Source organism: Puntigrus tetrazona, chromosome 14 (assembly GCF_018831695.1).
Source record: "Puntigrus tetrazona isolate hp1 chromosome 14, ASM1883169v1, whole genome shotgun sequence".
Lineage (NCBI taxonomy): Eukaryota > Metazoa > Chordata > Actinopteri > Cypriniformes > Cyprinidae > Puntigrus > Puntigrus tetrazona.
Genome location: NC_056712.1, coordinates 5,819,593 through 5,842,131, shown reverse-complemented (window position 1 = coordinate 5,842,131; position 22,539 = coordinate 5,819,593). Strand labels below are relative to the sequence as shown.

The following is a 22,539-nucleotide window of genomic DNA, read 5'->3' as shown; positions in this document are numbered from 1 at the left end:
CTCGTGATTGTGTGTGGAATATAGAGCGGAGCTGTTCTTCAGCACTGAGACGCTCAAAAACTTTTTAAGCCGAATCGTTTTTATATGCACATCATTTTGTGGTCATCAGTTGTGGTCCTTATTTCTGTTCTGAAAAATGCAGAATTTTTTTTTCATCTTATATTTGAGGAAAATGTTGCAGCACTTTCTGACAACATGCCTGCCACATTTGGCGCCTCCCTGTGGTGATATGAATAAAACGTTGGTTTATTATCAGTCATTAAATGTAAACAATATAGATATTTGATAGCATAAGAGAAGCCTAACAAAATGTGGATGTAAAGTTGAACCAATTAGGAAAGAAACAACAGCAAAACATATCTATTAAATTACTTTATTGTATAATTATAATACTTTCGTTTATATCAGCACTGCAACAGCTGCTTGTTCATTAAAAGATTTTTGTTGGTGCATTTCCGTTTTTTTAACCCATGATGGCCAGTCAAAAAGAAACAATACAATAAAACATTAGCAAAATTTGAAAAACAAAAAATCATGTTCTCAAAAACCATAAAGAATACATCCTCAAATGTGTTTCACAAATGCAAAAAGTGCTATTCATTCATTTTCAAGTGTGCAAACAAACACAATTTTGTTCTTCAATCTGTGTTTTGTGTGTGTGTGTGTGTGTGTGTGTGTGTGTGTGTGTGTGTGTGTTTCTTCTGAGACTTAGTGTTAGATCACATGTGGATCTGTCACTATTTAACCAATTATTTTCAGTGAAAAAATATTTTTTGAGTAATAATGAGACAACTGCAGTTAAGATGGACAATTCTCCCTTCTTGTATTGGATCAACACACACACATACACACACACACACACACACACACACATATAAATAGCATATATATATATATATATATATATATATATATATATATATATATGTATGTGTGTGTGTGTGCTATTTATATGTGTGTGTGTTATCAGAAAAACAGAATTACAATAATTACATTAAATGATAAATTAATTGGTATCATTTGATCAGAGGAGAACTGACGCCGACTGAACCTGTTTTTATTTTTTTTTATTCTGTCACAGATGGAGTTTTGATTCCTGTCACCTCCAGCTTGCTCGGTCAGAAACACTTAATTTTTTGTGAATACTGTTATTGCACATATATTATTTAAACTAAACTGAGACAATGACATCTCTGAATTCAATAATGAAATGCCATTAACTGACAGTTAAGTATTTAATCTTGTCATTATACATTACAGACACTCTATTCTATTAGATACTGTTCAGTATTTTGACACAGTCTGTATTGTTAAAAGCATTACATAAATAAAGGTGACTTGACTTTTCTGACCTATCAGGGCTCCGAGGATCTATATCAAGCATTCAGCTGCATTCAGGCAGTAGGAACATCTCAACTCTTTATGTGCTGCACCAAGGAGCTTCTGGTCATGAAACACACCCTGAGTCTGCAATGCCCCATGGGAAATCAGATCACTCCATAGGAGGTGTGGCCTCTTCCTGGGCATGGTCTGGTGGTATGTCCATATCATACGTTTGTGCGGGGGCCAGCTGGGCTTCACCATCCATCTTTGCAGGTTCTATAGCTTGGAAGGGCCTGGCCTTCTTTCTGTCCAGTAGTCCATGGTTCTTTCTGGCACACACCTGCCACAAAACAGCTACAACCCCTCATGCTCTTGCCTTACTTTATGTATGCTTTTGGCCCGAAAGTGCTGAGACTGTGTAGGGTTGTTTTTGGAATGATTATTTAAGGCTGGTCTGACTTCTGCAAGTTTTGCCCTCTTGCCTCCCTTGGGGGTTACCTTGCTTATATTTTTCTTTCTGAGCCCTTAGATGCTTCAGGATAGCTCATATATTAGTTGCTCCTCTATCATAGCACTGCAGGATTTTAATGGTTCCCCACAATCATCTAGTGACGTACCGGAGATATGTGAATGAGTACTGCGTTGCTGACTATACATTAATGCTGCACTACTCAGTGTTGTCATTTCAGAAAAATTTACCTGAGGATCTTATATAGCCATATGGCCCCGCCCTTTCTGAAGGGCTTCATGGCCATAGGCTCGTGCAGCTCTGTTGCCTCTCCATTGGTTTATTTTCTGTGTACTATACAAACCAATGGCCAGTCCGATTTGTAAATGATGGTCCAGCTAGCAGGACCCAGCGAGAGGCAATCTGAACTGGATTGAACTGCAGAATCCAGTTCAGATTGCGTCTCGCTGGGTTCTGCTAGCTGGACCATCATTTCAGTAGACATTGGCAGTCCTGGTGCTTATGGACTTCGGACGGCTGGCTCCTCTTGGGAAGAGCAGTGAACAAGGTGACTGTCTCTCCTTAGTGCCCTCAGGAGATCAATCTGCCAACCCTGCCAGTGTTCCAGTGCACAGTGGTCTCCAGCGAGCACATCTCTCAGTCTCAGTCAACTGGGAATGTAGCAAAGCTGAGAGGCCCCTGAGGGGGCCCCTAGAGTAGCTAGATCGGTTGTCTCCTGCTGGTACAAAACTAGTAGCTCTAGTGATACCAGAGGTCAGTCTTGAGAGATTTCCTTAGTAGATCATTTTGAAGTGTGGAAACTACTGCCAAATGTTTCTCGTTAGGTCCTGCACACAGTAAAAAGAGGCTGCAGAATCCAGTTCAGATTGCCTCCGCAACGATTTGCAGGCGTTCTGCCCACACTTATGGGCACAGAGCAGGCTCTGGTGATGGAACAGGAAGTAGATACTCTCTTGAGGAAGGAAGCCATCAAGGTGGTCCCTCTTCTACAGCGGTACTTCATAGTTCCAAAGAAGGATGGAGGCCCATTTTAGATTTCAGGCTCCTGAAGCATTCAGTGATGAAGCTAAAGTTCAGGATGCTCACTGTCAAACAGGTCATGTCTCAAATCAAATCTGAGTACTGGTTTGTTTACGTGTCCATCCATCCTTCTCACAGGAATTTCGTGAGGTTTGCTTTTGAGGGTGAAGCGTACCAATAGTGGGTTCTTCCCTTTGGCCTTGCACTCTCACCACGCATGTTTACAAAGTGTGTGGATGCTGCTCGGGCTCCTCTGCGACTCCAGGGCATCCACATACTCAGTGACAATGAAGACCAGCTGATTTTAGCACAGTCGATGAGCAAGGTGATCCTCGCTCACATGAAATGTCTGGGGTTGAGACTGAACGGCAAGAAAAGTGTGCTTTCTCCAGCTCAGAGAACCACTTATCTTATGAAAGTTTTACGCTGCTCTGTACGTGCCTTAGACATGTGGAGGAAACCCTGGTTCCTACATCATGGCTCGGTGCTGGGAGCTCCTTGTCACCATGTAACGCTAGACGAATGCTTCTCTCACTGCTTGGGAAGCAGTCATGAGCGGCCGCTTGACCTGCGGAGAACGGTGTTGGTGCGCACCGACAACACATCTGTGGTCCACCAAGGAAGTCTGCGTTTGCGCGCCTTGTACAAGCTGGCGCACCAGAGTCTTGTGTGGGTCTGGGACAGACTGTCTGTATTCCTGGGTATTTAAATGTGGAAGCAGACATCCTGTCGAGGCAGTGGCTGAGCCCCAGGGAATAGATGTTAGGGTTAGGAGTTAGGAGCAGGTCTGGACAGTGGTGTGCGTAACCTGGAGATGTTTTCACTTAACCTCTTTTTTGAAAAGGGCCTCTAGACATAGTTCATGACATTCAAACTCATATTAGGACAGTCAGCAAGAGACTGCAATCTCTTTTAGGTTGAATTGGGTATAACTGAGAGAGCTTAACTACATGATAGATTTTGTCTTTAATTATAGTCACAGTGACCATTTCCTTTCTATCTTCCAGATTAGATTGATACACTGCTTACACTTCTGCATCCTCTTGTTGGGCTTTTTTATACCTAATTGTCAATAAAAGGAAAGACAGACACTTTCTTTTTGTGTGGATTTTAATACTGTGGCACAGGTTGACCGGAGAGGTTGGTACTAGGATGCACAGGAAAGGGTATCTGGAACTATTCTCTTCAAATGTAATGCCCAGGGCATAAGTCATGTACTAGGTTTTTGGGTCATGTATACAAGATACTTCTCTTTTCAACATAAATGTGGATTAATTGGATAAACCTGAAACACATAAACTACCTAAAACATAAACACAAAAAACATGACAGAAAACCAGGCTAGGAGCTAGATGTTAAAATCTACCAAAAATAAACCAAAATGTTATCTTATCAGTCACATGGGCTGAATTTTCCCGCTCTTGCAGAGTATAATTTTGGACATGATTTCTATAAAAAGAATATGGTTCATTTGACTAAGGATTGATTGAAAGAAATGATTAAAACTTATGTGTATTCTATAGTTTTTCAAAATACATATGTGTGGGTTACATTTAAGAATATGCAGTTTCTGTCCTAGTTTGTGAATATAAGGGCAGTTCTGTGAAGACCAGAGGTTAAAGGTCTCATCTGAGTCCTGATAGGAGGGATGGGGATCCATCTAGTCTTTAATTATTAAACCCATGAGATGCTCATGATGAGCTGTGTATCGGACCATTAATTTTGGTAACTTGCCCCAAAATTGACAACCTCCTTCCTAAGAATTATACATACGTGTTCTTTCGTGTTAATGTTGCAAGCTGGTTTGTAAAAGCAGATCTTCTTGCATCGAGGAGGCAACCTGGTATCATCAGCAGATTTATGACGTTGTTGTCTGGTCCGGAGGCTCTTTGGGGAATTCTGCTCCTCAAGTTTCAGCGTTTTGATCAAATCTTAAATTGTCTGATTCTCTCTGATACCTTAAAATTCTTTGACTTCAAAACACAATAACAAAGCATTGTTTGTGTGTGTGTTTGTCTCTCTAGTTATGGCAGCTTTTGTATTCTTAGCTTTGTATTTTCTTTACATGTTGTGCTGTCTGTAATTATTATTGCCTTGCTAAAAGTGCATTTGACCCTAGAGCTAGTGCAATCAACCAGAAGTGGGTTACGCAAGCATTAAAATAAATCATTATAATTCAATATACAGACAGCAGCAGTCCTACACAAAAAAGATACACACACACAAACGTTTCTCCACATTTTAAATTCGTCCTTTCTCCTGCTAAGAACATGATTCTGAATGAATAAATGGATTACAGTGCTAAAATGAGCAATCTGATCTCAGGTTGTTGTTTAAAGGATTGAAAAGTCTGTCATCATTTACTCATCCTCAAGTAGTTCCAAATCTGTAAATATTTCTTTGTTCTGCTGAACACAAAGGAAGATGTTTTGATAAAAGTTAGTAACCAGGTTGTTTTGGGTCACCACTGACTTCCATAGTAGGAAAAGAAAATGCTATAGAAGTCAATGATGATCCAAAAGTGCCTTGCGATTCATGCAAACAGTGCTATGTTTACAACCATGTTACTGAAAATATTGTTTATTATGTGGCTCCCCTTAGTGGCCTAAACTAACAGTACAGTCTTTACTGTTTCTGTCTCTGTATTCCTTCCTGACATGTAGGGATTACAACTTTCTGATTCTGATCACAGCACTTGTTAAGATGTTCTCACCTTCACATTCATTTACTTGGCAAAGGTTTGCAGGTAAAATGCAGTCATTCTAATAGAACTGTTGGTTAAACAAATGTGTGCCATTGACAAGTAGAAAGCTGCTTGGTTTGAAAATGACATAATATGTGTTTCATACAGTCATCCTGCAACAGGTAATGTTTTGCTAATATGACTGTAACGTTATTACTGGGAGTAATAAAGAAATGTATGCTTGTTCATTGTTATGCACAATAGATGACCCTATAATTGCACTGCATTGTGTTGTATTACATTATATTATGATGAAATCAAATGTAAAAATGCTTCATTTTGATTGGTCAGTAACTATATCTGAGGCCAGTGCTTCTTTCACGTCAAGTCATCTTTATTTCTGTAGCGCTTTATATAATAAAGGTTGTTTCAAAGCAGCTGCACAGAAACAAAAAGTAAATATATTCACCATCACAAGATGCATTAATGAAGTGACCTACTAACTGGACCTGCCTGCTCTGTATCACCGGCCTTCCAAGTATCCCTCCTTAAACCATTTACTGATCCTCTACTTCCTTCCTCCACAGAACCCTCCTCCACCTGAAGTCCAACCCATGGAGACCATCTACAGCAGGGTTCCTCAGATCTTACCCTGCAGGTCCAATGCTCCAACCGTGATTAAACTCACCTACCTGTGATTTTCTAATGATCCTGAAGACACTGATTAGCATGCCCAGGCGTGTTTGATTAGGGTTAAAGCTAAACTCTGCAGGAAAATGGATCTCGAGGTCCACATTTGAGGATCACTGATATACAGAGTCAAAGAGATCCTCGATTCCCGATGACAGGGTGGCCGGCTACAATACCTGATCGATTGGGAAGAATACAGTCCGGAGGAGAGATCTTGGTCTGATAAGGACGATATTCTGGATTTCACCAAGCCCATCCGATTTGCCCTGCTCTTAGGGGGCGCTTCGTTGATCTTGGGGAAGGGGGTAACCGAACCAGTCACAATGACCTGAGTATTAATTACCATCCCCGGTTGCCACTCACCTGCTCCACAAGTACACGCTTCATTCAGTCTCTCATCGACCGGTCTCAGGGTTACATACCTTACTGAATCTGTGAATAAACACAAATCCTTGTGTCTGCCTCGTAGACCAGATCATGACAATATGACAAATTTGAAATAATTATTTGTTTATTGTTTCATTGATTTATTGATGTATCCATTTCCTAAACTAGCAGTGTGGCACAGCATATACAGTACACTACAAAGGGTGCTAAAAGTAGGTGGACGCCTACACAATGCTGACAACTGCTAACGTATGATTTCCATAACTGCTCACTATTAAGTCTAAGTTTTAATATTTAAAATCGCAATGAAAATGTTATTAATAAAACAAAAATTTCTTTTTTTTTTTTAAATGACCACTTTAAACAATAAAGAATAAGAATAACAATTTTTGTTTTTGTTTTGTTACTTTTTACATATGAAGGAAAGCAGCAAGCATCTAGTAACATCATCTGGCATCATATTACAGTTTTGCGTAGGATATAGCAGAAGATAAATCATAGATAGCTCTTCGTTTGCCCAGACACAAACACTTAGTTTTGAGCTACTATGATGTTTTTGTTAATCAAAAGACAACGGCAGAAAAATATGACATTAGTTTTGGCCTATTTTAAAGGCATGTTCCCCTTACCATATGAAATGCATGCATAATCTTTCATAACTAGGCATGTCCAGACAATGATCGGTCAGAGTGTTGGTGGTTTAGTAAAATCTGTGCCGGTGAAATCACTCACCAGATGGCTTTTACTGCTGATTACAGAACTAGCTTTACTGACAAAATGCCAAACATTTCGGCTGATCATGATCAGTACATCCCTATTCATAACATATATATTATAAGTATGAAATGTTGGAAAAAAAAAACACCTGCAAACCCACTATTCAATGTATGTATCATTTTAAATATAGCAGTCCACTGAGAAATCAAAGGTCCTTGTTCCGTGTGAATCTTTGCTCAGTCACACAGTTGTTTTAACAGGTTCTCAAGCTCTTTAATGTCTTCAAGAACATCTAGAGAAAATAAAGTACAGATTATTTTAACACAGCAGCTGCATTTTATGAATTTGAACTGGATTGCATCTAATTAGTGTTGATTTAGATGTAGCTACTTTGAACTCTTACCCAGTTTGATTTTGCCAGTTTCTGACAGCAAGAGTATTGACCTCTGCAGTCCAGACTCCAGAACATCTTTTATATGTTGCTGTTCAAACACATACACTCAATCAAAACATCATTTGACCAGTTGAGCAATATCTTATATTTTAAAACACTGCTAAGTTTAAAACACTTTCATTTAAATACATGAAAAAAACTCCAGACTAAAGGAAACTCACTATATGTTAAATATTCAGAAACAAATACCTCCAAATCTCTGAACTTCATAAGCATTTTTGCTTTTGCCTCTTTGAACATGTCATCTTTTAAATTCTCAATTGCTTCTGTTAGAGTATTCTGCATTTTCTTCAAGGATCCTATTCCATGGATCTTTGCAGCTTCTAAAATGAGCAACATTTTGTATTTATTGATTATATAATCTTTCAATCTCTCACACACACGGCATGGTGTAAAACTTCAACATGTGGAATGAAAGTCTGAATATATAGAATAAAAGTTTGAAAGTCTAATTGTGTGGATGACTGGTATTAGAGGGTTTATTCTGACACAGGTGAGTGGTATCTTACAGGTAAGAGCACATCATGTGTGATATAGCTGTAGTTCTCTACTAATCTACATCAATGGCATTTTTGTTGACGAATAAAAATGAGACGAAGATTTTTTTTCTGATAGTGTCTGATAATATAATAAATAAAATAGCCTATTTATAATTAAATATACTGTTTAAAAACAATTCACACAAATATTTGGTAAAAGGGAATCAATAGCTTGTAAATGTGCACTTTCTGCATGCTTTGCTGATATTCAGCTGATATTTGTCTGTTTATTTTAATTCCACATTTCAAGCTGTCAAATAGATGTAAAAGTAGCTGTATGAATGACGTTCTACTATTATGACCAAAAACAGCTAGGAAGTGAATGCACCAGCGCGCTATTGAAATGGTTCAAGAAAATTATTATTTTGAAAAAATATTATTTCTAGGATTTTTGTGAGAGTCATTGTTGATGTCCTGCTCTCAATCATTTTTACATTGCATTTGGTCGAAAGTTATTTTAAACCAACGGGATGAGTCTCACAATTTCATTGTAACATTTTTTTAAACATTGTAAACATTTTATTATAACGTGTTTTTTTTCTATTCATGAACAAAATGTTTTAAAAGAATATGCACATGCTGTTCAACACCAGACAACATCTACAATGACGTTACTGCCATATGGAGTCGTATATGAGATCCATAGTTATAATAACCCATTTTGAGAATAAAGGCATGGTATTATGTACGAGTAAAAAATGTTTATACGTTAAAAACAAAAAAAACACATTAATCCACATTAACAACTGAACTACATGTAAAAGGTTAATAATGTCTGTAAAGTGATTGCTTACTTTCATAATAGGGAACCATTGCATCCTTAATCGTGTTTGTGATACATAAGGACATTTCCTTCTTTCTTTCAATAACTTCTCTCTTGAGCTCCATCTTGAGTTTGATTTCCTTACATTGAAATAATGAAATGCATTGTGTTAGAGGTTATTGTATTTAGTAGCTTCCTGATGTCACTACATAGAGAGATCAAGCACACCAATGACAAACACAGCATCTCACAGTATACACCCCTCACATACTTTACACAAGTAAAGTAAAGTAGTGAGTCCCTTCAAACTAATGTCTGAACCACCCTCAAGTGAAAGTGTACGAATTGGGCCTAAATAGCCATTTTCTCTCCTCAGTGTCACATGACTTATTAAACCCAAGCTATACTTCAGGATCGAACCTAGCCTTCACCGTAAGCAGACGTTCTACTGCCACTATAACCAGAAGCCCTCCTCAGTCCACCTGCCTTACTAAACGTTCTCCGTGTATGAACTCTTCACAGATCTGTCACTGCTTGCTGGTTGAGACTCACTTCCTGCCTTCTCACTATCACTGTGTTTGTTGTAAGATCAGACTGCTTCTTTATTACTGACTTATTGCCTGGCTTATCGTTGATGTTTATTGCTTCTACCCATTATAATAAACTTCCTCCTCCTCATTACGATTACCTACAGCAACGATGCATATTGTTGGATACTATGAAATACTATTAAAAGCATAAATCAACGTGTAGATGGGTATAAGCTAACTAATAATTATTAACTAATTAACTAATGATATTTTAAATGGACTAGTATAAGTTCCATTTTTGTGAGATAACTTTCATTTGACATTTTCACGCATGCAGATGTTTTCTAAATTGTTTAAAGGAAAAGTTTTCTATGTTTTTGACCTCTCTTCTGATGAAGTTGTCGATGTGGTAATAAATCGAAGCTCTGGGGTGCTCGGTGCAGTTTTGGATGATACTGAATTTTTCAATCTGTTCTTGCACTGATTTCCCTGTTTTGCAATGGTTTCTAAAGAAACAGAAAAAAATATATATTTGCAATTGTGAATGTTATTAACTTTTTTAACAAGTTTTAGCCGTATACAAATAATTAAAAAAAAGTTTAGCTTTTTTTTATACTGACACTCATATCTTGTTGAATAAAATGTTGACCTGTATAATAATACCATTACATCTTTTAACTAAACAAGGCGATAAGACAGAACTTACGGAAAAATGGAATCAAACTCCTCCTCAATGTTTTTGTGCATGTATTCGGTCAATTTCAAGTTTAGATCCAAGTCTATACTCCATGCATTTGACCAGTGGTAGCCATCATTTTTACACAAAGCCTTGAGGATTTTATGAAATCCTCCTTTGTGGGGTAAATTCTAAACAGTCACGCACACAATATGACTGAGTTCATAACAACAACAACAACAACAACACATTTTTGCATTAAACTGAATCAGACTTACAGGTGATATAATGGAGCCTGCACTGATAAGATATGAACTCTCTGACTCTTCCACTCCATCTGAGAGACACTTCTCCAGAACACAGTAGAGCATGTCAAACTGCCAGCCTAACTTCTCCAGGGCCTTACAGAGGTTCTGCTCAAATTTATTGTGGACCTCTGTCTGAACCTAGAGAACATCCAAACAACAGATATTAATCACACACACACACACACACACACACACATATATATATATATATAGATAGATAGATAGATAGATAGATAGATAGATATGAAATGGGCAGATCATACTAATCTTTAACGCATAATTAACTTGTACCACGTTTTCTGTCTCCGACTGCACGCTTTTGATCAAGGACAAAATCCCCTTTGCTTCATTGACATAATCTCTGACCAGTTCTTTGTTGATGATGTTGTTAAGATTCCTCAAGAAATCCTGCAACTTTGGGATTTCTACAGATTGTTCAATAATTTCTATTAATATTTCTTCATGGTTAATTAATGAGTAAAAGATTGTTTTGATTCTTTACCTGTGTCACTGAGCTCCATGCCTAATGTTTTGTCAAAAAATGCCCTTGTGCTTACAGTAAAAATATTCAGAGTCATTTTTTTCTGCAATAACAAGAAGAACAAATGAGTCTGTACACAGCAAAAGAAGTAGTGTCCACATTTAGATGTGTTGCATATATTAACATAAAACCTTTAATTTTGAATTTTCAAAGCTTTCTTTCACTGTCTTCTTGGAGCAGATGTTTCTCATACGTATGCATTCTGTTTTCTGATCCTGAAAAAACATTGCCAGTACAATTACAGTAAGGTCACATGTTTTAACAATATTACAACATCAGTTAGCATAAACTAAAAATTAACCTAATACCTGTACGGCATTTATTAATCTTAATGGTAATTTCAGCACTTACTAATAAAACTATATTTTCCTAAGTTTAAACCACATTCATGTCATTGGAAATTAGTAAATACATTTTTAGATCTTTTTTCAAACCTTGGCTGGTTTTTCCTCTTCACTGGGCCATTCATTTCTTAGAAAATATACAAATAAATGAAAGTGTAATGGAACAATGTTAGAATTGAACAATTTCTTTTAGTTTTTTGTACATTTAAATGTGCTTCAATGATACAGGGTTCTAACCTAATGTATTCTTCTGGATCCATATCATCAGTCTTAGTAAAGATGAAGTTAATGCTGTTGCACTCTCCTGCTTGTGTCATGTAGTAAACACAGTGCTTTAATATTTCCCAGGGGTCTTCATCTGTAGTGCCTCGGTTGATAGCGCTCACGATCCACACTACAGAGCACTCTCCTAGTTTCTATGTTATTAAATAATTATTTGAAGATTCGTTCCACTGACAATAAAAGTGTACTATTAATAAAAAGTGAATAACAGAAAGCTTGTATTTACAGATTTCCATAGGCTGTCTCTTGTCTTGTTGCAATCTCCAGTCCCAGGAATATCAACAAAGACAATGTGCTCCAGGAGAGGGTTGGGAATCTTGATCCCTACGGTCTTCACCAGGGGCCAATACCAGTTACCAGGATTTGATCGACTATGCTGTATGAACTGAGAAATCTCCTTGGCAAAGCTGGAGCTCTATTAAACAATCAAACAATGCTGAATAAAGGAAACAGACCCTGAACTGTATACAGAATGAATTATATAACTTAAAATGCCATATTAAGATTTACTTTAAATATGTTATATACAATTCATTTTGCTCTCCAAAACTTACATCAGCATTTGAAATTGTTTTCTTTTTCATGAGCAGAAGTCTGTCGATTTTAGCAGATTTGGCATCTTTTTTGAGCTCATCCAGTGTTTTTTTGAATGCATTAGCACCATACAGTGCAGTAATCTTTTCTATTGCAATTTTAGTCATGTCATCATTCTTGTCCTCGGTCTTATCAGACAAATCTAACAAAAGATCTTTGAGTTGACTGTCCCACTCCTGCAGAGATACATGATACAGACATTACACCGTGTAGAATTATTCCAGTCAATTCACCAATTGTGTTTATAGTCTTAGTAAAAGAATATTGAAAGGGAAACCTCTTTAGAAATGAATTCAATCTCTGCTATGTAGTCAGAGTCGGTCAGATTCCCTTCCACTTGTGTAGTAATGGCTGTACATGCACCAGAAGAACCAGATGGAAGCAGATATCTTTCTCCAAGGACTGCGTTTAGAAGGGAGCTCTTACCTTCTCCAGATCTTCCAAAAATCCCTATGGTTACCTTCTTCCTTTTATTGGATTTGTTCATCATATCCATATTTGAAATCTGGTCTCTGTACATAATGATATTAAAAAAGGATTCTGAACACTGTTTTACAAAATAGTCATTTCAAAATAACACTGATCAACACTATAAACAATGTTCAAAGTTGAGCAACACTTACAAAATATAGGTCTTTAAGTCAGTTGAGTCTTGGACTGCAATGCTTTTTTTAATATTTTTAATTACATCCTTTGTCTGCTTCATGATTAAATCTGTGTAGAAAGTGAAAGGAACTGACTGAAGGTGTCACAGCAGTAGACTTTTATTAACTATAAATGTTCTGTAAAAACAATGAACAGCAGTTCCTCTTCAGGAACTCGAGCTGCGTCACAAACGCTTTGGGAACGCCTTCAGCGTGAGCCACTCTGAACCACGTGTGAAATCTGTCCAATGGAGGGGAGCGACGTCATGGATGAGATGACGTCACCGACCAGGAAGTATAAAGTCACGCTCTGCAAAGCCGGCGCCAGCTTTCTGCGTTCAGTAAGCGCTCTTTGTGAATATTGTCTGTCTATTTATTGTCTGTCTGTCCACTATAAATATAACCTAGACATGGCTGATAATCAGGGGCTAAAAAGAAAAGGAAAACACTCTGGTGATCCGCCGCTTTTCAAGCGGTGTGCTGATCCCTGCCCTCGTTATATCACGGGTGGGGACACACACAGCTTGGGCGTGGCGTGCCTGGGAGCGGAGCACGCGGCGCCAGCCCGCGAGGGGACTGATTGCCCGCATTGTTTGCAGCTACCGCTGCGGTCACTCCGCTCCCGGAGGGCCCTCTTTGAGGAGGGAGCCTTCACCAGGGTTCCCAGAGGTTCGGGACCCACTGCCGCCGAGGCGGAGCGGCGAACGCATCTCTGGGGATCGCAACTCGATCTGGCAGAGGAGACGGAGACGGGCTCGTCCTTTTCTCCGTCGGAATCCGCCAGATCGGGCGCTCGATCCCGTGTATCCGAAGCCCGAACCTCGGCTTCTTCGGCCACGGGGGAGACGTCCACCCGCGCTCGCTCTTCCTCCGAGGAGGTTGATGTTGACGCGGTGGATGACGCGCCACTGCACACGCCCCAGTATGAGGAGCTTTTAGAGGTGGTAACTCGTGCGGTGGCTAAGTTAAGCATCGATTGGCCCGCCGAGCAATATGCTGAGCCTCAGAGATCTAGATTAGATGAAAGATTTCTGAGAGCAAAGCAGCCACCTCTAAAACGGAGCCTTCCGTTTTTCCCAGGCCTCCACAGTGAGCTGGCGAGGTCCTGGGGAAGGCCATACTCCGCTCGTGTTTTCTCCCCCACTGCTGTTGATCATTTTGGCAATGTGGCGGGAGTCGCGGAGTATGGCTACAAGGCGATGCCCCGGGTGGAACAGCCTCTTGCCACCTATCTGTTCCCCAGTGCGGCGTCATCTTTGAAGGCTCCGACCTTACCATCAAAGCCACTTAGAAGAACGTCGGCTTTGGTGGCTAAGGGGTACGCGGCAGAGGGTCTGGTTGGGTCTTGTCTGCACACTATGGCGGTGTTGCAGGCATATCAAGCCGGCCTACTGAAAGAGGTCGACGAGGGAGAGGGGGTCAAGTCCGATGATATTGCAGAACTGCGTCGGACCGCTGACCTCTGCCTCCGTGCCACAAAGGAGAACGCCCGTGCTGTGGGCCGGTCTATGGCATCCCTTGTGGCCGTGGAGAGGCATCTCTGGCTGACCCTGTCCGACATGAAAGAGAGGGACAGGGTCTGCCTATTGGACGCCCCCCTGCAGCCTTCTGGCCTGTTCGGCGACTCTGTCAACGAGGTCGTCGACAGGTACCAGGAGGCTCGTAAACAGGCGGCGGCATTCAAAGGTATCCTCCCGCGTTGATCTCAGGGGGCATCGGGACGAGAGATGCCCTCACCGCGTGCCGGCTCCTCGTACAGGCGAAGGCAGAAACAGAGCGTCGCCTCTCGTTCCCCCCCTAAGAAACAGCAGGGGGCGAAGCGACACTCTGGGCCGGGGACTTCCGGGTCCAAGGATCTGAGGGTCTTTTTGGACAGGAAGTTTGCGGCCAAGAAGCCCTGATGCTAGGGCCCAGGGTTTCTGAGGGCTGCCCCTCCTGGGGAGGATCAGGTTATACCTTGTCATTCGGCACCCGTTCCTCCTCAGGGCCCTCAGGGAGTAACTCCGCTGTCTCTGCCCTCGTGCAAGAGCACGGAGCCTTCCAGCACGTCTCCCCAGCCGGATTCACCCGAGGGTGCGTCACGGCCAGGGAGAGCGCCACCCCTGCGGGGGTCCCGTTTACAGCTAGCCCAGTGTCTGCCTGCCGGTCAGCCGCTTCAGGCCACCGAGTTACCTGTATATCGCACACCAAAGGTCAACCTCGAGAGGCTGATTCCCTTAGGAGATTATTTAGCAGCGTGGAAACTTCTGCCAAATGTATCTCAATGGGTCATGCAAACGATAGAGAAAGGCTATCGAATTCATTTCGGTTTTCCAACCACCGACATTCAGGGGAGTCACACTGACAGTAGTCGGCCCCCAGCAGGCTCTGGTGATGGAACAGGAAGTAGAATCCCTACTTAGGAAAGAGGCCATCGAGATCCTCCTCATGCTGTGTAATCTGGGTTTCACAGCCGCTATTTCATTGTTCCAAAGAAGGATGGGGGGTTGCGTCCCATCATAGATCTGAGAGTCTTGAACCGCTCAGTCAGCAGACTGAAGTTCAAAATGCTTACCATCTAGTAGGTGGTGACTCAAATCCGATCCAATGCTGGTTTGTCAAAAACCATAGACCTGAAGGACGTATACTTCCATATATTCATCCTTCCTCAACACAGGAAGTTTCTGAGGCTTGCTTTCGGGGGCGTAGCATACCAATATCGAGTACTTCCGTTCGGCCTACCACTCTCACCCCGCACAGTTACGAAGTGTATGGATGCAGCTCTGGCTCCACTGCGACTCCAGCGCATCCGTAGACTCAATTATATCGACGATTGGTTGATATTAGCTCGATCAGAGCAGATGGCAGTTCAACATCGAGATGTTGTTTTGTCTCACATGGGGGAGTTGGGTTTGAGACTGAACGCCAAGAAGAGTGTATTGCGTCCCGATCAGAGGACCATATACCCAGGCGTCATGTGGGATTCAACCACGATGCGGGCACGATTGTCTCCTGCTTGTGTGCAGTCGATCCTCACGTCAGTCGAGAGAGTAAGGGAAGGCCAATCACTCACTGTCAGGCAGTATCAGAGACTGCTGGGGCTGATGGCAGCTGCGTCCAACGTGATACATTTTGGCCTGCTGCACATGAGACCCCTACAGTGGTGGCTCGGGACCAAGGGGTTTCCCTTTCTTGCTTGCGACGGATGCATTCCTAACCAGTTGGGGCGGTGAACTGTGAAGCTATCACCACTAGGATTGGTATATAACTCAGCTAGGGATGTTAGCTGTATTTTGTGCTCTGAAGTACTTCCTCCCAGACCTGAGAGGTCACCATGTGTTGGTGCACACCGACAACACAGCAGTGTTCTCTTACATCAACCACCAGGGAGGTCTGCGTTCTCGCCCCTTGAACAGACTGGCGCACCAGATCCTCGCGTGGCCCCAAGACAAGATCCGCTCGCTGAGAGCGACTTGCATTCCTGGGCATCTTAATATGGGAGCCGACACCCTGTCGAGACAGGGGTCGAGGCCGGGGGAATGGATGCTTCACCCCGAGGTGGTGAAGCAGATCTGGTTGAGATATTACCAGGCGGAGGTAGACCTTTGCTTCTCGAGGGAATGCACTAGGTCCCCTCTGGTTTTCTCTAGTTCATCCAACTCCCCTGGGACTGGATGCTATATAACAGGCGTGCCCAAGAAAGGCTTCATTGCACGCATTTCCCCTGATTGCCCGGCTCCCAGGAGTTCTGGCGAGAGTGCGCCGGGACGGAATCAGACTACTGCTAGTAGCACCGTTCTAGCTAGGCCAAGAAGGGTTTGCGGACCTGATCGGCCTAGTATACGGTCAGCCGGGGAGCTATTCTCTCAGGCAGGGGGAACAATAGTTCACCCTCGCCCCGGAGTTATTGAAGCTGTGGGTGTGGCCCCTGAGGGGGCACAACTCATAGCTTCTGGTCTTTCAGCTGAGGTTGTTGAGACCATCCTCCAATCCAGCGCTCCCTCTACGAGGAGCGTGTATGCCAGGAGGTGGAAAATGTTCACTTCCTGGTGTGGAGACCACCATTTAAACTCAGTTAACTGCCCAGTAGGCTCAGTGCTGGAGTTCCTCCAGGCGACATTCTCCACCGGGTTAATCACTCCACCCTAAAGGTCTACGTGCCAGTCATATCTGCATATCATGACCCTATTGGTGGCCACTCAGTGGGCAGACACCCATTACACGATTCCTCCACGGTGTGCTGAGGCTGAGACCTCCAGTGCGGACCAGAGTTCCCCCCTGGGATTTGGTTGTGGTGTTAGAGGCTCTGTATAAGGCACCCTTCGAGCCCCTCCACTTTTTCCTCCTTTCTATAATTTTGACATGAGGCCCACTCCTGGCTCCTCTGTCTTATCCTGATGGGTGGTCTGAGGACCCCCTTTTCAGGCAGGGCCTTGGAATTATGGCGGCGTGGGCATCTCGTTCCCAAAGCGTTTGTGACGCAGCGTCTCGTTCCCTAGAGGAACCATGGTTACAGTTGTAACCTGAGACGTTTTCATCCTGTCAACATGATGCATATTAAATGATTATGCTGCTTTCCTATAGTTTTCTCTGTGTAAACATGTTTGACTGTTTGACTGTTGCGCACATATCTTTTTCGCAGTATCTCAGGCATGAAGCAACATTTTAAAAATGTGCCGGTCTGAAATGAATTTAATTTCCTTTATAATATGCATTTATTTTTACCTATTTTTTCAATGACTCCTAAACGATTCGTTCAATGATTCATTTCTCCACACACCACCTCCGTCTTGATTGGTCGATTTCATTTAATGCAGCGTTTGTTAGCTTTTAACGCTCTAAAAGAGGCACCTAGTGGCTAAATGATTAGCTTTTTCATTCAGACCAATTCGAAAAGACCAACAAGTGTTTCATGTTGACGTCAACATGAAACGGCTTGGGACTTATGTTAAAAAAACAACTTTTTTTCGACTCTTTCTTTTGAGAGACGATAACTTTATACACAGTGCACTTTCAGATTTAAAACTGTGTTACACACTGCACGAAAGATCATTTTCAAAACAACACTGGACTGGACTGAAACTTCAAGGAAAACTTGCATGTCCTCCCTGTGCCGATCATTTCTTAAGAACACTGCACTCAGTGAGGACATTGTTGCTTTTACAGTGAAAGCCAGATTACAAGTTCGTCCTACTGGACTTAACCTTTCTATCTGGTCTCAACAGCACAGGTTCCTCACGGTGTGCATCGCACTAAAGAACAGATCTTGAACAGCTGTAATGCTTATAAGGGAACGTACATAGCACCCCACCACAGAATAGTGGACCTTATAGTGAAAGATATATCTAACCATTTATCACCTCAGTAAGAATATATAAGCATTCTTGAGTAAAGACATCTATATTTCAGATCAAATATCAACCACTTCTCAATACTATTTCATTAGTATTACTACATATAACACATGATGTACATAAAAAGAATGGCATCTACGCTAATATTAGTCTGTTTCTTTCTTATTCTCTTTCTCGATTCATAAGAGATCAGAAGACACACACACTAAGTCATTTACACTATCTGACACAGCTGTGTTTAAAATTGAACTGGAAGTTAAGTGCTGGGTCCGGTCAGAGGAGAACTGGTCTCAACTGAGTCTGGTTTCTCCCAAGGTTTTTTTTTCTATTCTGTATGGATGGGGTTCTGGTTCCTCTGGCTTGCTTTGTTGGGGACACTTAACTTCTAGAGATTATCGTTGATTTTATTACAGAGACCTCTGCACTTAATAAAAATGAAGTGCTTAATCTTGTCATTTTACATTACTATCAATCTATTCTCCTGTTTGATACTGTGCTTTGACACAATCTATATTGTTAAAAGTGCTATATAAATAAAAAGTGATTGAAGAAAACGAGATGGGCCACTATTCACAAAATATTTGATCTCACACACAGTAAGAGTTTAGCTGAGTATTCTCCTATTAAAACCTATTCACAAACCTGCTAAGACAAACCTACGATTGACCAGAGGATCACATGTGTAATAACCAATCACATTACAGCTATTACAGATGCTGTTTATACACACCATAGAAATAAATAATAAGTTCTGTAAGCTTAATCCACCTTTTGCAAACAGTAAGTGACTTTTTTACTCTAAAAATAAACTATAAAAACGATTGTTTCGTGTAAAACATATTGCCGGCAACAGCTATTTAGGATACTTTGTGTCTTGGTCGTAGTGATTTAAGAGTCCTCTTCAGTTCTCCTAATGTTTCACAGATTTAGGAGCTAGTTTTAGTGCTAAAACAATTGTGAAATACTCTTAGGAGTCTCTTAATTTTAATACTTTTAAAATTAGGAGTCCGAAATAGGACTAACACTTTCACTCTCTTAAGACTCTCCTAAATCAGGAAATTATAAGATACTTTTAGTTTTGTGGCTCTGGTCCACACTAACATCCATTAATATGCTGTTTTGCTGTAGTTATCTTATACATTTTTATATACAATTAAACTGGTTCTATTCTACAGAGAGGAAGAATATACTTGCCTGTTCTGAGGTCCTGCGAACTGCTTTCAGGACACTTTGCACTTGAACCAGATTGTTCATTACTACGCTTTCTTTTAGTACCTATCAGAAAACAGAATTTATCACATTTGTAACACACACACACACACATATATATATATATATATATATATATATATATATATATATATATATATATATATATATATATATATATATATATATATATATACGCTATTTTTACAGAATCAGGCATCAACGTTAGAAAACATTTCCTACCATGACTAGCCATTGTGGGGTAAAGGATTGTGGGCTGAATGATGCCTAGAAAAAAAAATTTAGAAATTAAAAAAAAAAATAAATAAATAAACATATATATATCATATCTGTGTGCTGTATGTGTCACAGTGTTGTTGTTTTCAGGTCCCATGTTGACGGTGTCATGTATGTTCAGATGTTCAGTTCATTTGCTTTAAAGGTCATGTTAGTTTGATGTCAGTTTGTGCTCGTCTTTAGTAGTGTTTGTACTAGGTGTGGTTTACTTTATTTGCCTGTCTGTCCAGCAGCCTGAGGCAGGTACCTTTCCTTGTTTGTGAATGATTAAAGATGTTAAAGTTATATTCTCGTCGAGCGCTCCTTCCTGGGAGGGCAAAGGGAGGGTTGTGGTGATAAATAAGGTCATGTCACACAACAAACATATCGTCATTGTAAAACATCTGCTGTGTTTGTGTTAGTGCCACCTCTTCAATAATGAAATGTATTAGTCTTGTTTATTTTCCTGTGATGATTATTCATATTTTACATGGGAAAAAAATGAGAAAAAGGTGATGTATTTCATTGCTCTATTTACACCTCCAGAGATCACACGTCAAGGTCTACTTCTAATTGAATTCACTCTTAGTCCTTGTATAACCTATTGTTTACTATGTTATATTTTGGTTATTACATCTGATGGATTATGTTTCATACATTTAGGCTAAAACATACAGTCTGCACATCGATTCTTCTTCTGATCTGATCTGTCACATTGTATGGCAACACATCACACTACAATTTAGGTAGCAAAAAGAAAACATATTTTTATGCATGAATATACATAAAAAGGCAAAAGGGTATGTCCTTCAAGGACATTATTAAATATAACAAATACAACAGTTAACCATGAAGCACAACAAAAATAAGTACTTACTCAAACTTCCTCTGAGGTATTTGGTTATACTTTACTCAAAGCAAAGCAATCAAAGGTTTTCAGGATTGGTTTGAATGCTGCTAGCGAGGTATAAAAGCCCTGAGGGTGGAGTTAGGGTTACACCACTTCCTGTGATTCTAGTCAAAACAGGTTTGAATACCAGAATGAAGCCAAGTACTTTAGATTGTGTATGTCTCTTTCTGTATGTTATTGATCAGTCAAATGACAGGAATAAGGAACTAGACCGGCACAAAGCAAGCCGCATGTCAAACACTTTGAATTTTCTTTTAATTTGGATTGTATTTACCGCAGTAAAATTACATTATATAGTTTAAAACTATATTTTTGGTACAAAAACCAATCAATCTGCTTCAGTGATAACCCCCTGAAGGCGTAACGGTTAGTTTTTTGTTGCAGTACTTTCCTGTATGGACGAGGCTTTGAAATGTAACAACTACAAACAGTTGGTAAACACTTCAGAATACGGTTCCATCATTAATAAATAACTACACAAGAACACATGATTAATGCAATATTAGCGCTCTAGTAACTACTACTGTAATGAGGAGTCAGAAGCGTTTGGATCCATTCACGAGCTCTTTAATGAGAATAGTCAAACAGGCAAGGTTCGGTAACAATAGCTGAGATAACAGGGCAGGTAGAGTCGAAAACAGAGTCAGGCAATGGTCGAGGCAGGCAGACAGAATCAGAGTCCAGGTACAGGCAATAGGTCAACGGGTAGACAGCAAACAATCGGCAAACCAAAAACACAGAAAGACACCAACAGAACAACCGCTCAGCATTACCAGCCAGAGCAAGGATAAGACTCCGCAAGGAGTACGATCTGGTAGCAGCTTATATAGTAGTCTAATGGGGTACACCTGGGCAAGTAATCAGGGCTGGGAAATGGCATGATGGGAAATGGAGTTCTGAGGACTACTATTCTGGGGAGGGTTCCCTCTGGAGCCACAGAGGCGTGGTTCATGACAACTACCAAGTAACAAGAAACTCTGATTATTGAGTTAGTAATAGTACTTAGTCGAATGTGGTAGTTCACTATTAGCTAACTAGTAACTGTCATTTTTTCATTCCTCCCCAAGAACTACTAAGAGTTACAGGATACAGGTTTATAATTAATATGAATAATATATGATGTAGAATTAATTCTAAAGTGAAGGTCATGGTAACCTCAAGTATAACCAAATACCTCAGAGGAGTTTACTAATTATTAGGATCAGTATTTTAAAGGGAAGGTTATGATAACTCACTAGTAATGACTGAAATCTTGGTAAGCTTTTGCAGGTTTTGTGAAGTATTGAATAGTAGTTATTCAGGTGAATCTTTCTAAAGGAATTACTCTTTTATGGATCAGTATTCTAAAGTGAAGATTGTGGTAACTCTCTGAAATTGCTAAAGTCTGACCTTTGAGGTATTAGTTTTTGCTCTATGCTAGATTTAAATCATTACTAGTAGGTACTATGATCTTCATTTTAGAATATGGATCCAAATAATTAGTAGTTTCTTCAGAAAGATGTAGTAACACTTGAGTCGTTATACACAGAATCTATCTGCGGATCACTTCACTTCAGAATACTGGAAGGATTTGGTAATACTTGAGTCATTACTAGTGTGTTAGCACCATCTTATTAACAATTTTGGAATTAGTTATTGCACACAATTGCTTTGTTAGCCCCTGTGTGACTTTTCTAAATAATAGTGCACATGTATTTAAATGTCTGAAACCTTAAATCAGCATTATATAACGATATATTTACACCCTTTCCATCCTCTGCCCTCCTGCTGAACGTTTCTTTGTGAAAGTGAAAGTGAAAGTGCATGCTCGTGAGCATCAGCAACTGCTAACAATTAAAATGATTACC

The 22,539-nt window shown here is 40.5% G+C and overlaps 1 protein-coding gene across 4 annotated transcripts; it reads right to left on the bottom strand.

Annotated features, from left to right (window-relative positions):
- Positions 1 to 6,678: 6,678 nt before the first annotated feature.
- On the bottom strand, positions 6,679 to 20,775 carry LOC122358131 (nuclear GTPase SLIP-GC-like). 4 transcript variants are annotated; one of them, XM_043257917.1, is made up of 20 exons: positions 20,660 to 20,775; positions 20,013 to 20,110; positions 19,750 to 19,794; positions 19,492 to 19,572; positions 12,944 to 13,034; positions 12,598 to 12,832; positions 12,281 to 12,496; positions 11,953 to 12,141; positions 11,682 to 11,860; positions 11,535 to 11,571; positions 11,232 to 11,315; positions 11,062 to 11,143; positions 10,851 to 10,984; positions 10,530 to 10,697; positions 10,282 to 10,442; positions 9,958 to 10,081; positions 9,077 to 9,185; positions 7,933 to 8,066; positions 7,693 to 7,771; positions 6,679 to 7,581 (listed from the first exon to the last, which is right to left on the bottom strand). In XM_043257917.1, the coding sequence occupies exons 3-20, from the start codon at positions 19,760 to 19,762 to the stop codon at positions 7,526 to 7,528; spliced, it is 2,172 nt and encodes a 723-aa protein (XP_043113852.1). In that variant the 5' UTR covers positions 19,763 to 19,794; positions 20,013 to 20,110; positions 20,660 to 20,775; the 3' UTR covers positions 6,679 to 7,525. The 4 variants fall into 4 exon arrangements, with proteins under 4 accessions (XP_043113852.1, XP_043113853.1, XP_043113851.1 ...); XM_043257918.1 differs by having other exon boundaries at positions 20,022 to 20,110; XM_043257916.1 differs by having other exon boundaries at positions 20,051 to 20,110.
- Positions 20,776 to 22,539: the final 1,764 nt, after the last annotated feature.